Genomic DNA, 14,517 nt, shown 5'->3' on the forward strand with positions numbered 1-14,517 from the left:
TATTTACGGCAAATTTTGTCATAATTGTAGGGCTGAGATCTAGGCCTATATACAGTGGAAATAATGATGAAAACACGTGGGTAAGAGCACATGAATATGCAACTAGAAACAACCTGGATGACGTACTTCCGTTGTAACGATAATCGTACGCTATGGGTCTGAACACCTCGTTTTTTTCTCTGCGGTTTGTAACGTGACCTTGATAGTAACGTTGTACGCTAAAACGGTCTAACGCCATGGGTCTGAACAGGGCCTTAATCTATAGTTGTGTACACATGACTAGAATGAGATGAAGCTTAATTAAAATTAACATTTAACCTTGAGTGGTAGAGACAGGCGTTCAATTATATTTGTTATGTAATGTGTATAGATTTTTGTCTTTTCTTATTATTGGTTTGCGATTAGAACATAAGTTATTGAAAACATTAGTAATGCTCTACTTCCGCTGGGTTATTTGTTTATCTTGCTGTTAAAGATGTATTGTTACCCAAAAACATGAAAAATGAAGATAAATTAAATCAGACTTTGAATATTAATAATATTATTCTAATTAATATTTATTCTATTGATATCTAGGTACAGATTCGTCCATGGAATTTGGGAGATAGTGACTTTGTTCTCGATGGCACACAGCCACTAGACCCTCGCAAGACCATATTTGTCGGCGGTGTTCCGCGTCCACTCAGAGCACGTAAGGAACAATTTTATTTGCTACCCTTTCTTTTAGAAACTCATTACTGTATTGTGATGGTATACTTACAGTACATATCTGTAAATTCAAACAAACTATATTAAGTGGGTATTTCAGTTAGCATATGTTTCTTTATATCATGTCTTATGCAAGCATGTAATAACATTTAACATACAAAGTATAAACAGCACATAACATTTTTAGCGGGGCATGCCATGCTTCAAATATGTACTTTATGATGAAGTCAGCAGTAACAGATAAAAATGTGCTACACTCTACATTTCTTTTAACAGGATCTCATCTTATCTCATGATATCACCGACTGTTAAATTTTGTTTGTCGATAAATGAATACACAAGATTTTTTCCCCTAAGGCTACTTAACATTTTGCCATTGGAATTAGTGATTACATTGTGTAATGGTTAATGCAATAATACTATGGCAATATTACTCTCATCTTTGCATAATTGTATCTATACTATCACATTGGTGTCATTAGTTGACATTTGACTTTTAAAATCATGGAACATTTTGCATTAAAACATACATTATTATATTACTACTAGACTACTAATACTACTACAGTAGCCATTTTCAGTCTGTACGTATGTCTGTTCACTGCCGGCCTACAGTAGTTGACCCTCTAGTTATAATGACTGTATGTCTCAAATACTGTCTGCCATTTTCACTACTCTATTGAAACAAGCACACTATATTGCGCAATTGCTCGTCAATCATAATATCATCGTCGTGATTTTGATTTGGTCAATACGCAGAAAATATTAACAATTATAAGAAAGAAATACAAGAAATTAACACTGATACTGTACATCATCATCATTATTCAGTCACAATCATAATCATGATTGTCTGTGACCTCTGACCCACTAAGTTTGGATTCAGTTGGGATAGAAGGTGTCAATGCTGACAGACAATTCTGTCTAGGCCTAGTCCTACAATCATGAACATATTTATGGCTTGAATGAATTAATATATTTTATCATTTTGAAATAAAATGCTGGTAGATTAGTACAGTGGATGGGAAGTATATTCCACAGAGACTATAGTGTTTATAGCACTGATGCGAAGTCAATTTCCTTCTAATCATTATCCCACTTGTTACTATAATATAAGTCATTCCCTATTGAATATATTCATAGATTGAGTGGGTTGAAACTAAAATTAGCTAGCATTTCTATTAGCCCAAACAACTTTATTCGCTAATCTCTTTTCTAAGTCATATACTATAGTAAAGTTTAAAGATTATGTCTTAAGACAATTTTTTATAAATAGGTTGGTAGTATAGTTGTTTGTGCTGATATCAAATCTGTTACTGATGCACATATAAACTGGTTTTTCTCATTTACACATTAAAGCTTGGTTCCCACAATGCAGCGAGTTGACCAATTACAATTAACAGTTCGAATAATCCATCATTTGTGATTAGTCTAATTATATGCACTGTGCTTACGTCCTTGTAAAATCTCCTAGTGTGAACCAAGCTTAATGCTTCAACATTTACAATAATTATAATATTCAAATGTAATAAATCTGGGAAAAACGCTGAACGTTTTACAATTATTTAAGAAATTGATATCCGCGTCTGCTTTTGCGACCTTGTTAAGTTTGAAACAGCAGACGCGGATATCAATTTCTTAAAGAATTATAATATTGAAGTAATATAATGTACTGGAGACTTTCCATAATGGTTCTAAAACCTATATTAAAATGACATTTTTCTTCATATGGGAACGATCCATACAGTATACAGTAGTCTTTTGTAGAAATACAGGTTATTGTAAATATTAACAATTTACAACACTTTATTACAGTTGAGTTGGCTATGATAATGGACCGTTTGTATGGAGGCGTATGTTATGCTGGTATAGACACTGATCCAGAACTGAAGTACCCGAAAGGCGCAGGGAGAGTAGCCTTCGCAAACCAGCAGAGTTACATCGCGGCAATTAGCGCACGCTTTGTTCAACTACAACATGGCGACATTGATAAGAGGGTAAGTTTATCATTTTTATGTTTCATGTGATTTTTTTCTAAAGGCATGTTTCTACACCGAACATTTTTAATTTGTTACATTTTTAAAATTGTAATGTTAAATATTAATGTATTTAATGGATTTCCACTAACAATGTTGTCTCAATGCTTCTCCCCTACTGGTCACGTCATGTTGGTGCTGCCAACTATGGTTTCTCATGTTTTTGCGATTTAGCGTATTTCCAAGGACAAACTATGCTGAATACAAAATGTAAACAATCTGAGTTAAAGATACAAATGCATTACCTTCAACAATGTTATTCATTCGGTTCAATTTCTGCTGGTGGCAGAAAAACATGTGATTTTTTTTTATAACTGATGATAAATTTTGCATTTTTGAGCCATATGTTTCTGTGCATTATTCAGTGATTTTGTAGTCATACTCGGTTTAAAAATATTTGTTACTATAAAATTTAAATTTGCTGCTGTAGTGTAAAGCATAGCAGTAAATATCTACATGTATTAGATTAGAAGATTTATGGGACTGTTTTTTTTAACGGGAAAACTTTGTTTTGAACCGTTTTTTAATGATGTTTTTTTTGGCAGCAGAAACAAGCCACAAAAAAAAAGATTTTTTTAAATTTTATATTGGTAATTTTTACCTGCAATGCAATTGTAATTTGAGGTACTGTACAGTAGTACTGTATTCAATCCAAAACAAGTTTTAAAAACATTTATAAAAATTAAATTCTTCAATACTACAGTATTACTGTAAATTACTACATAGCATTTAGCATCAGTATGCAACAACAGCATTGATCTACTATTTTGAAATGTTAATTTTATACTGTTATTAAATATGTACCACGTATTGTAATCTTTCCTCTGCTCAGACTACATGTTATTTATATTCTGTTATTAGTTAAATATAGCTGTTGGGTTTTGTACTGTTTATCAATACAGAACGCATGCTAAATTAACATTATCAATACAATGCCATTGATTATTGGTTTCTGCTATTACCAGATGGTGTTATATTGGAGACTACTGTATGGACATCGTTCATAGCAATATCCTTTCTTGTGCTAGTATTAAATTACTTTGCACATCAAATACTAACTACACAACCGAGTAGAGTACAAACAATTGCACTTCAGTACAATTCCGTGTTTTAATTGTATTTTCTAGAAGTTGATCCCTGAAAAACAATATAGCTATTCATGCATATATTAATTACTTATTGCTATTAAAACTATACTGTACTGGTAAAAAAATGCCATTAAGATTTGATGTAGCACACACCCAAGTCCTTTCTATGTTTAATTAAGGCTATTCTTAATCGGTATTAAGAGTGTGTGATATATACCAAATGTATTATAATATTATAATTAATGTTTTCCTTCACACAGCTGACTGAACGTTACCTATTGAATATTATAATCAGTTTCGTTGATTGTACAGTATCTGCTTTGTGGTTTTGGCATAATCAAAAAAGATAAAAAAGATTTGGTTTTATTGCTGGGTGTGACCCGTACTGTTGAGAGTTAATGAATGAATACCCAATGTAAGATCGTTGTTATTTCAGGTCTCAGGATTAACATAATGTCCTTAGGACTGATAATGTCATATGAATAACAAAGAAAGTAATAATTTATTAATTATGAAAATGCTTTTATACAACATTAAAAGTTGTCATTCCCATCTTTGAAAAAAACACTTATCATTGGTACATCAAGTGTACAGTAGTATAATTTTACATATACAGTATGTTGAACATAAAACCGGGAAGATTTCTGCCATATTATAATTACACATGTGCATATTTTGTGTATAATTGCAATTCAGCTACCACTGTTCGTATTAAGCCATACAGTAATCGAGCCAAAGGCACATTAGCCGTAAATTTAAAGTGATATTTGGCGCATACATTTTGTAAATAGTACGCACACAAGACCAAGTTTATTACTGTAGTTGGGATTCATACCATGTACCGTATCTTAGAAATTATGTGACTGAAGAAGAAAATGTTGCCGGTTGCCAACGGGATCGAAAATAAATGATACGGACACAGCTAAATATTTTTATATGGCAAATTACTGAAAAAATGACTGGGTTTAAATAAGTAAAAAGTTAAATCAAAATGAAAAATTAGCAGAGCTTTTGTGCAACACTAGCCCTTTTTCATATATATATTTTGTTATCTTTATTATTATTGGTCTATTTATTTTCCTTTTTGCCAATCCTTTTCCTTTTCTTGTGTTTGAATCATTCTCGTTCTGTTGAGGGCTTTATGCATGTTGTGAGTTACCCTCATTAAACAAAGTAAAAATAAAATTTGCGCGATAAATAAGTGACAAATGTTTTGGTATTTATACAAGAAAATGCATGTGCTACTTCTTGTATGTAACCTTAAATATGTTTGTTTTGTTATTATAAAATTCAGGTTGAAGTGAAGCCATACGTGCTGGACGACCAGATGTGTGACGAATGCCAAGGGACACGTTGTGCCGGAAAGTTTGCACCGTTCTTCTGTGCTAATGTGACCTGTCTACAATATTACTGCGAGATATGCTGGGCGACCATACATTCTCGGCCAGGCCGTGAGTTTCACAAACCACTTGTGAAGGAAGGTTCGGATCGTCCTCGCACCATGCCATTCCGTTGGTAGTTTGATATCGTCCTTAAACATCTTTGTGGTTTAGTGTGTAGTGGTTATTAAATATGGTGTAATATTGTGTTGTTGGCACGCTCATTCAATAGTAAACCTTTCAGTGGAGCAAGACAAGTAACAGTTGTGCTTTGGGAGCAGTTTTAGTTAATTTATTAATTAATATGCAATAGCATATATTTATATATATTTTTTTTTTTTGGAAAATTATTTTATTCAAATCAAATATTATATTATTATGTGGTTGTATGCATGCATTTGTATACTAGTTTTAATAAATAATTTATATAATTTTTATATTTAAAATTTGGGATATTCACTAAGGAAGTGATTTTAAATTTGTTGAATTTTGCTCCAAAGCGCAAACTTTCAGAGCCGCTTGTCTCTTGCCAAATCTAGTATAACAACTCAAGCCTCTGAAATAGTATGGCCAAATGTAACGTAAACAAATTTATAAATCACAAAAAAATAAGACAATCTCAATAGAGTTTAGTTTGTGGGCTATAGAGATTACAATTGTATCCAGCTATCTGTTTAATGATACCAAATAGCATGCTAGAACATGCAAATTGTGCAATGGTTTATTCCACATGTGACATAACATAACAACATATGTGTGCTAATTTTTAAGCTGGTAGTAGCCTGAAAATTGGCATACCTAGCTTAGAAAATCCATACAATAATAATAACCGATTGGTCTATTGTCGATAGTGTCCCCTCACTGACGATTGATAAATATATAAATGTCCTACAGTAAAGTGTGCTAATGTAGATTCTCCATACCAGTGTCATTAGCCAGAGCTGGTTTATATGTCGCAATTTAAAAAAAAAATTATCTGTCCAAAAAAAATAATCGTCAAAGAATAGTAGAAGTTAGTGGATTATTTATTCAATATCTCGACTAAGGTCGCATAGTATCGATTTTGATTTGTTTGTAATGTGATTGATAACTTATGTTCCGAAAACCTTGATTTAAAAAAAAAGAAATCAACCATTTTGAGTCTAAAAAAGGCTGAATATACAATCTTTGCTGCTATGACACGGCTGTGTAATAATATCTGCAAATGGATTTTATTTGCGATGCGATAGAATCTGACATTAATGTATAACCCCATGACATTATCATCCTGATATTCACATTATCGTAACGTAAAGAGAATGTCTCATCCATCCAATTTTGTACTTACTGATGCGTAGCAGCAGTTTGAACAATTGCATATTTTGTGCAATGTTTTTTCTTAAATCCTATATTAAAGTACTAGCATTTAGGCAATCAATGTAGAGTTGTAACCCCGACGGCGGCAGCGTTCGTCTTGAAACAGATGGCCCTATCAGATACTAGACTTGCAGTTATCTGTCACTAAATAAACCACATTGCTAATGTACATCCACAATGTACCAGTAATCAGAAAATATTCATTTTCAATATTTGTCAGTAAAATGGTTTTATTTATCCTTTGAAGGATGTAATTTTAGAAGGTATTTTTAAGGATAACATTTTATGGGGCAATTTGCCAGTTTTTTATTTGGGTGTTTTATTTTTCTAATGGAAAGAAAGTTATTGTTGATTAAAATGTAAACATGATGACATCCTCAGATGAGGTATGACATCATCAGATGTGGTATGACATCATCAGATGTGATCCTGTAGGTTTGTTTCTAACACAGTATATCAAATACAAAGTGTCATTTGGCGAGTTTTGTGTTTTTTACAAAAACAATTTCAATCAGTATTTTTAATATTGTGAACATGTTGCTTGCTGTATAAATAGTAAGAAACAATACTCACTATTCGTTACAAAAATGTTTGCAATTTTGATGAATTTTTACATAATTTAATGGTTCCTATTTAAGATTTGAATTTAACAAGAAGTTTCAGACATCACATTTTTGCACTATAATAACATAGAAAGATGTATAAATTAACATGTTTTAATGTTGTTTCCTTTTTATATCTTTTCCATAGGTTTATATTGAGGCAACAAAAAGAGTACATTTAGTTACTCGACCTTTTTATTTTTCTGTGCAGTATTTGCTACCTGTGATTATAAACAAAAAAAAAAGCTTTTTTATATATATATATATAATTTTTTCTCCTACCTTTTATATCAAAATCAAACCGTTGTGTATGTTTATGTATTTCTGATACCTCATATAGCTATGTATCCTACAAGTATGTTAATTCTGTCACTGAAATTTTTGAAGAATGTTTAATATTGTATAATTAATATTATTTATAATTTCACAAATCTGTAAATCAAAAAAAAAAAAAAAAAGAATTTGTTTATTTTTAAAATAAATTTTAGAAACCAAGTTTTTCACTAAAGCTTTTAAGATTTTTTATAAATGACTAATTTTGATGTAAAAGAGTAATGCATGTTTGTTTGCATGGTCCTTTTGTATTTTCTTAAATCTGTAACGTTATTAATAATAGTGATATTAACATTATTAATAATAGTTGTAATATTCGCATGATAATGGGTTTTTTACAAGGAATATTGGGTTGAAATTCTCCCTCCAGCATGGTATCGCGGCGTTTCTTAATTTTGTATGCCATCCATCAGGATATGGTGCTACCTACACTCATAATGGTTCGTCCGAAATGAGCTGCCACCCTAAATACCATGTGCTTGGGAATTATTTAATTAACATTTATCTCAATCAGGGCGACCAGTTTTTTAATTCTTTTCAGTGCAATATGATGTGGAATGGTACAGAAATGTGATTTTTTGTTTTTATATTTGAAAAGTTTTCATAATATATTGTTATTTTTCCATTATATGGCAGCTTGTTTTGTAATTGTTCAATAAAACTATCTTCATGCAATGCCTGAAGATATTGGGTAGTATCAAAAGTGCACTTCATATTCAGCAGTTAGAACCCATATTAAAAGGACATCTTTGGGACCAACGTGAGTTGGCCATAGGGTTAAAACAAGCTAACAAAAAACAAGCTGCTTGTTATTTTCCCGGGAAAGTGTCCCTTTAAAAGGGTGTCCTGAATAAAGGCATACTAAAGCAAGGTTCTACTTTACTCTATTCTGCTACTATGTAGTATTTGAATTTATCTAATCAGTTACATCAAGAGTAGATCTATCCAATACATTAAATTCCTAGTTTGTTTGCCATCAACTGCAACAATTGTTTTTCCAAAACTGACTGGTAAAACAAATATTTTGCTCTTTTCCACATTTTTTGGTAAAATCTTATAGCCCTAACTGTAATTTACAGTACAAAAACAGTTAATTTGGGATAGTTTTATTGAACAACTGAATCTTTAGCACAGATAATGTGATCAGATTTAGTATAAAGTTGTTTTAGATTTTGTGGTAGTTGCTGTGGTTGAATTTTTGTTCAGATTTTCCGTTCAGTAGTTTATAAGAAATTAATTGTTTTCAGTTTAATATACAGATTCTTTATTTTGATTTTGTGGTTTTATTTATTTAATAGAAAAAGATTATTTGTTTTAAAAGTACTGCTTTTTGATTTCAATCGTAATTTATTATTGCTGAATAAAGTATATGTTTTTTTTTCTTTTTTGTTATTAAGAATATGTATTTCTTTATGGAAAAATAATAGCAAGGTACTGTTGTTTTGTTTGAAAGGCTTTGCGGTGTCCATTCAGAATTTATCTTGTTTGTGTTATTTGTATATGGGAATTATATTAGATAAATATTTTTGTTGAATCTGAATTAATACCAAAGTTTATATGTTTTGGACAAAAAAAAAGTATAAAAAAAAACAATAACCCAAGAGGTAAACCTTATAACCGTTATTATTAGTGTGGTTTCTTTTTTATTTTTCACTTGATGTAATTCTTAATATTTGTTGGTTTTAAAAGAATGATTTTTTTTTTGTCAGTTTATATTTTCAAGTTATAAGTACTAATTTAGATTATTTAAGGTATTTTTAATATAAATTTTTCATATTAATAGCTTGTTTTTGTGGAAAGAATATTATAGAATAGTAGATATACGATGGTTTATACATTGATGGTAGATATGTGTGTTATGTGTGCGAGGGAATCTTTGTATGCGTGTGCGTCTTCAATCCCACTCCATTACTTCTTACATTAAATCTTTTAAACGGTGCAAGTTGAATGGAGCTGTAGGTATAATGCGGATGGAATTACTAATTATACTCATAATGCAATAATACAGGGAATTCATATTGTACTATTAAACAACAAAAAAATATTTAAACAAAATGTTATTATATTTAAACCATATAATAAACATACCCGTTTATTTACTACATTTATAACTTTTTCTTATAACAATTAAAAAACAAAAAAATATCTAGTACCTGCGATACAACCAACACCAATGTGGTACAGATTGTGGTCCAGTAATTGTTTAATCTTAAGGGACCATGTCAAAATGATGTTACTGCAGCAACTACAGTAACTACGCTGTTTATGCAATTATTTATAAACACCCTGTTTATTATAATAGTAAACATTGAAACAAAATAAAATCAATTGTAAAACCAGTAGAATCATTTTGACATGATCCCTAAGATAATCTGTAGAAACTACTCTTTATTATGGTAAATAATTGCGGCATAATTGCTGAGCACCATTATCTGGTAAAATTCGGTCTTAATTTATTACATGTTCTTCACATAAACCTAAAAAAAATTGTATAAGCGCAGCGACTCTTGTTCGGTCATTTACTGTAAACTAATGTGTTAGTAGACTTTTCTCACACTATCCACTTGCATTGTGTAACTATACATTGTGTGTTATGATACAAATAGCAAAAAAAACGCTCCATAGATAACCAGTGTAACTATGTAATCGATGTATAGGAACTTAATAACAAACAGTATGTCGTTTCACAGTTTTTGGATTGGATTGCAAAGTGTAAAGCATTTCAGATCACATGAATATTATGTTTGAATGTACATTGTACACATTTAGTATTCTTGTTTGAACCATAGAACCCCGTGAAAACAAGCAAAAATAACCTGGGATTTGAACCTAAACCGCTGTAAGACCACAACACTGCCAGTTGATCTAAAAGACTTTACACTTACACATTGCAATACATAATGCGAAATGGCTTCTCGTTTTTAAACACTTAATTTCCAAATGAGTAATGTGAAACCCCGTACAATACTCTCTGCTTAATACAGATTTTAAATACAAATAGACAGTAAAGTCAATTTATATATACTTTTATGATAATTTGCATATTTTTTTAACCGATTTCTTCAATAACTGTTGAAGCAATTTTTATATAGTTGTTTACCTAAAGTAATTTATAGAAACTTGATAATTTGCATATTTTTTTAAACCGATTTGACTTCAATACAAGAAATTTTTATATATAGTAAATAATCCAACTTGTACCGGGTGACTTTTTTACTATGCACTAAGGGGCCGTGTGCAAAATCCAGTTGTGTTTGATAGAAGTGATTTTGATATAGAATTAATTTTTCTATTTAAATCAACATTGTAATTTTGGGAAACAGATATTGTATATATGTTGTATTCATTTTATAATAATTATTACATTATTTTTCTTCCAGACTTCTTCCCATTAAGTACTGGTGTGTATAATAATAACAGAGTATTTTTTCCAAAAGGCTCGCTCTAAATCACCTTGTTTTCTGAAAAATCAGTTTTAATAGAAAGAAAAATATGCGTAATATCCTTAAAAAACATTATATACAATAAAATGGCGTCGATATTAGGGTTTTGTCTATTATATATATTTGGGAATACATTTTATGTTATTTGCAGTCAATTTTGATGAAAATACTTTCTTGTTTTTTGGAGTATTTCTAAGCATTTGTGATTGTTTTTTGAGATCTTTCTAACTTTTTGAAGCTCTTTATGTAACTAATAAATGAAAAAAAAAATCTGGTGTTGTGTTCGCTTTTTTTTTGTATAGTACAGTTGAACAACGTGTCTTCTTATATACCCGTTTCCCCTGAATATGGACCATTTATTCCCGAAGTACGTACCCACTGGGCACTAAGGAAAAACGCTCCATTTACAACATACAACTTTGGGGAATTGTTATTCAGGGGACACTTTAGTCTTAAACAAACAAAAAGATTTATACAGTAGAACTGCCTATTACAGTACCCACTTTGATGGGTCCTTATTGTGTCTTCTTTTATCACCATACTGATTCGTTAGTAAGAGTGCTTATCTGCATAATCTATATCTATAAGTGTAGATGAGACAGCAGAGATGATTTGACCAATCACAGACGATGGCGGTGGGATTATTCCTACTTGCGTTGCGTTTCTAGTTGGAACCAAGCTTCACTTCATTTGCTTCATTTGATTTCTTCAAAATAAAATGTAATCCAGTACTGTCAAGTAAACCAGGACTTTGTTGTTGAGTAACATATTTACTAAAATTAAAAATGCATTGCCATGACTTAACTACGTATTCACAATCAAGTTTACTTCAGCAAGTTCGAAAAAGGATTCACACATCGGGCAAGAAATTAAGAAATCAATCAAATGAAACATGTATCCCATTGGCAAGGACTTAGAGAAGTAAACTGTGATAAATCTAAGTGTTTAGCAATATGCATATTGGGTTTGTTTCAGCTCTGGGTTTAATTCTCTTCCTCATAAAATGTTTTATGTACTATTTCATTTCAAGTTTATATAATTTCATAGTATGTCTGTTGTACTCCCGTTTGCATGTAAAGATTTGTATTTACTTTTTTTTTCTTACTTGTACTATAGTATAGGGAAATTTGTTGATAACGCAATATATACGCATATATGGCAATATTATTGCATAATAATTGAAATTTAAAAAGTCGATATTAGTATAGGGAAATTTTCGAAAAATGACCAAATTTCGAGCTTTTTATTTTTTGACATAAATGGTTACTATAGCATAATAAACATGCGCAGAGTCCAGTAATGGGTTCTGCGCATGTCAATTGTGCAATAGTAACCACTTTTGACATAAATGGTTACTATAGCATAATAAACATGCGCAGAGTCGAATAATGCGTTCTGCGCATGTCAATTGTGCTATAGTAACCAGTTTTATCAAAAAATAAAAAGGTCGAAAATTTGCCATTTTTTGAAAAAATCCCTGTACTTATAGTACAGGGAAATTTTCGAAAAATGACCAATTTTCGACCCTTTTATTTTTTGACATAAATGGTTACTATAGCATAATAAACATGCGCAGAGTCGAATAATGCGTTCTGCGCATGTCAATTGTGCTATAGTAACCAGTTTTATCGAAAATTAAATAAATTTATATTTTGACATAAATGGTTACTATAGCATAATAAATATGCCCAGAGTCGAATAATGCGTTCTGCGCATGTCAATTGTGCTATAGTAACCACGTTTGACATAAATGGTTACTATAACATAATAAACATGCGCAGGGCCGAATAATGCGTTCTGCGCATGTCAATTATGCTATAGTAACCAGTTTTATCGAAAAATAAAAAGGTCAAAAATTTGCAATTTTTTGAAAAAATCCCTATACTATAGTACAGGGAAATTTTCGAAAAATAACCAATTTTTGACTCTTTTATTTTTTGACATAAATGGTTACTATAGCATAATAAACATGCGCAGAGACGAATAATGTGTTCTGCGCATGTCAATTGTGCTATAATAACCACTTTTGACATAAATGGTTAGTATAGCATAATAAACATGCGCAGCGCCGAATAATGCGTTCTGCGCATGTCAATTGTGCTATAGTAACCAGTTTTATCGAAAAATAAAAAGGTCGAAAATTGGCCATTTTTTTAAAAATCCCTGTACTATAGTAGAGGGAAATTTTCGAAAAATAACCAATTTTCGACTCTTTTATTTTTTGACATAAATGGTTACTATAGAATAATAAACATGCGCAGAGTCGAATAATGCGTTCTGCGCATGTCAATTGTGCTATAGTAACCACTTTTGACATAAATGGTTACTATAGCATAATAAACATGCGCAGCGCCGAATAATGCGTTCTGCGCATGTCAATTATGCTATAGTAACCAGTTTTATCGAAAATAAAAAGGTCGAAAATTGGCCATTTTTTTTTTAAATTCCTGTACTATAGTATAGGGAAATTTTTGAAAAATGACCAATTTTCGACCCTTTTATTTTTTGACATAAATGGTTACTATAGCATAATAAACATGCGCAGAGTCGAATAATGGGTTCTGCGCATGTCAATTGTGCTATAGTAACCAGTTTTATTGAAAAATAAAAAGGTCGAAAATTGGCAATTTTTGGAAAAATCCATGTACTATAGTACAGGGAAATTTTCGAAAAATAACCAATTTTCGACTCTTTTATTTTTTGACATAAATGGTTACTATGGCATAATAAACATGCGCAGAGTCGAATAATGCGTTCTGCGCATGTCAATTGTGCTATAGTAACCACTTTTGACATAAATGGTTACTATAGCATAATAAACATGCGCAGTGCCGAATAATGCGTTCTGCGCATGTCAATTATGCTATAGTAACCAGTTTTATCGAAAAATAAAAAGGTCGAAAATCGGCCATTTTTTGAAAAATCCCTGTACTATAGTACAGGGAAATTTTCGAAAAATAACCAATTTTCGACTCTTTTATTTTTTGACATAAATGGTTACTATAGCATAATAAACATGCGCATAGTCGAATAATGCGTTCTGCGCATGTCAATTGTGCTATAGTAACCACTTTTGACATAAATGGTTACTATAGCATAATAAACATGCGCAGCGCCGAATAATGCGTTCTGCGCATGTCAATTATGCTATAGTAACCAGTTTTATCGAAAAATAAAAAGGTCGAAAATCGGCCATTTTTTGAAAAATCCCTGTACTATAGTAGAGGGAAATTTTCGAAAAATAACCAATTTTCGACTCTTTTATTTTTTGACATAAATGGTTACTATAGCATAATAAACATGCGCATAGTCGAATAATGCGTTCTGCGCATGTCAATTGTGCTATAGTAACCACTTTTGACATAAATGGTTACTATAGCATAATAAACATGCGCAGCGCCGAATAATGCGTTCTGCGCATGTCAATTATGCTATAGTAGCCAGTTTTATCGAAAAATAAAAAGGTCGAAAATTGGCCATTTTGGAAAAATCCCTGTACTATAGTACAGGGAAATTTTCGAAAAATAACCAATTTTCGACTCTTTTATTTTTTGACATAAATGGTTACTATA

General features: G+C 31.1%; 1 protein-coding gene across 1 annotated transcript in view; it reads left to right on the forward strand.

The window, feature by feature from the left end:
• Positions 1-11,192, forward strand: part of LOC140047392 (cytoplasmic polyadenylation element-binding protein 2-like) — a 28,955-nt gene extending 17,763 nt beyond the window's left edge. Inside the window, exons 6-8 of the mRNA XM_072092395.1 lie at positions 577-691; positions 2,524-2,705; positions 5,127-11,192. Coding sequence (XP_071948496.1) covers positions 577-691; positions 2,524-2,705; positions 5,127-5,351 — 522 coding nt within the window. The 3' untranslated portion in view covers positions 5,352-11,192. The remainder of the gene's footprint in view (positions 1-576; positions 692-2,523; positions 2,706-5,126) is intronic.
• The last annotated feature ends 3,325 nt before the right edge of the window (positions 11,193-14,517 follow it).

This window comes from Antedon mediterranea, chromosome 4 (assembly GCF_964355755.1).
Source record: "Antedon mediterranea chromosome 4, ecAntMedi1.1, whole genome shotgun sequence".
NCBI lineage: Eukaryota > Metazoa > Echinodermata > Crinoidea > Comatulida > Antedonidae > Antedon > Antedon mediterranea.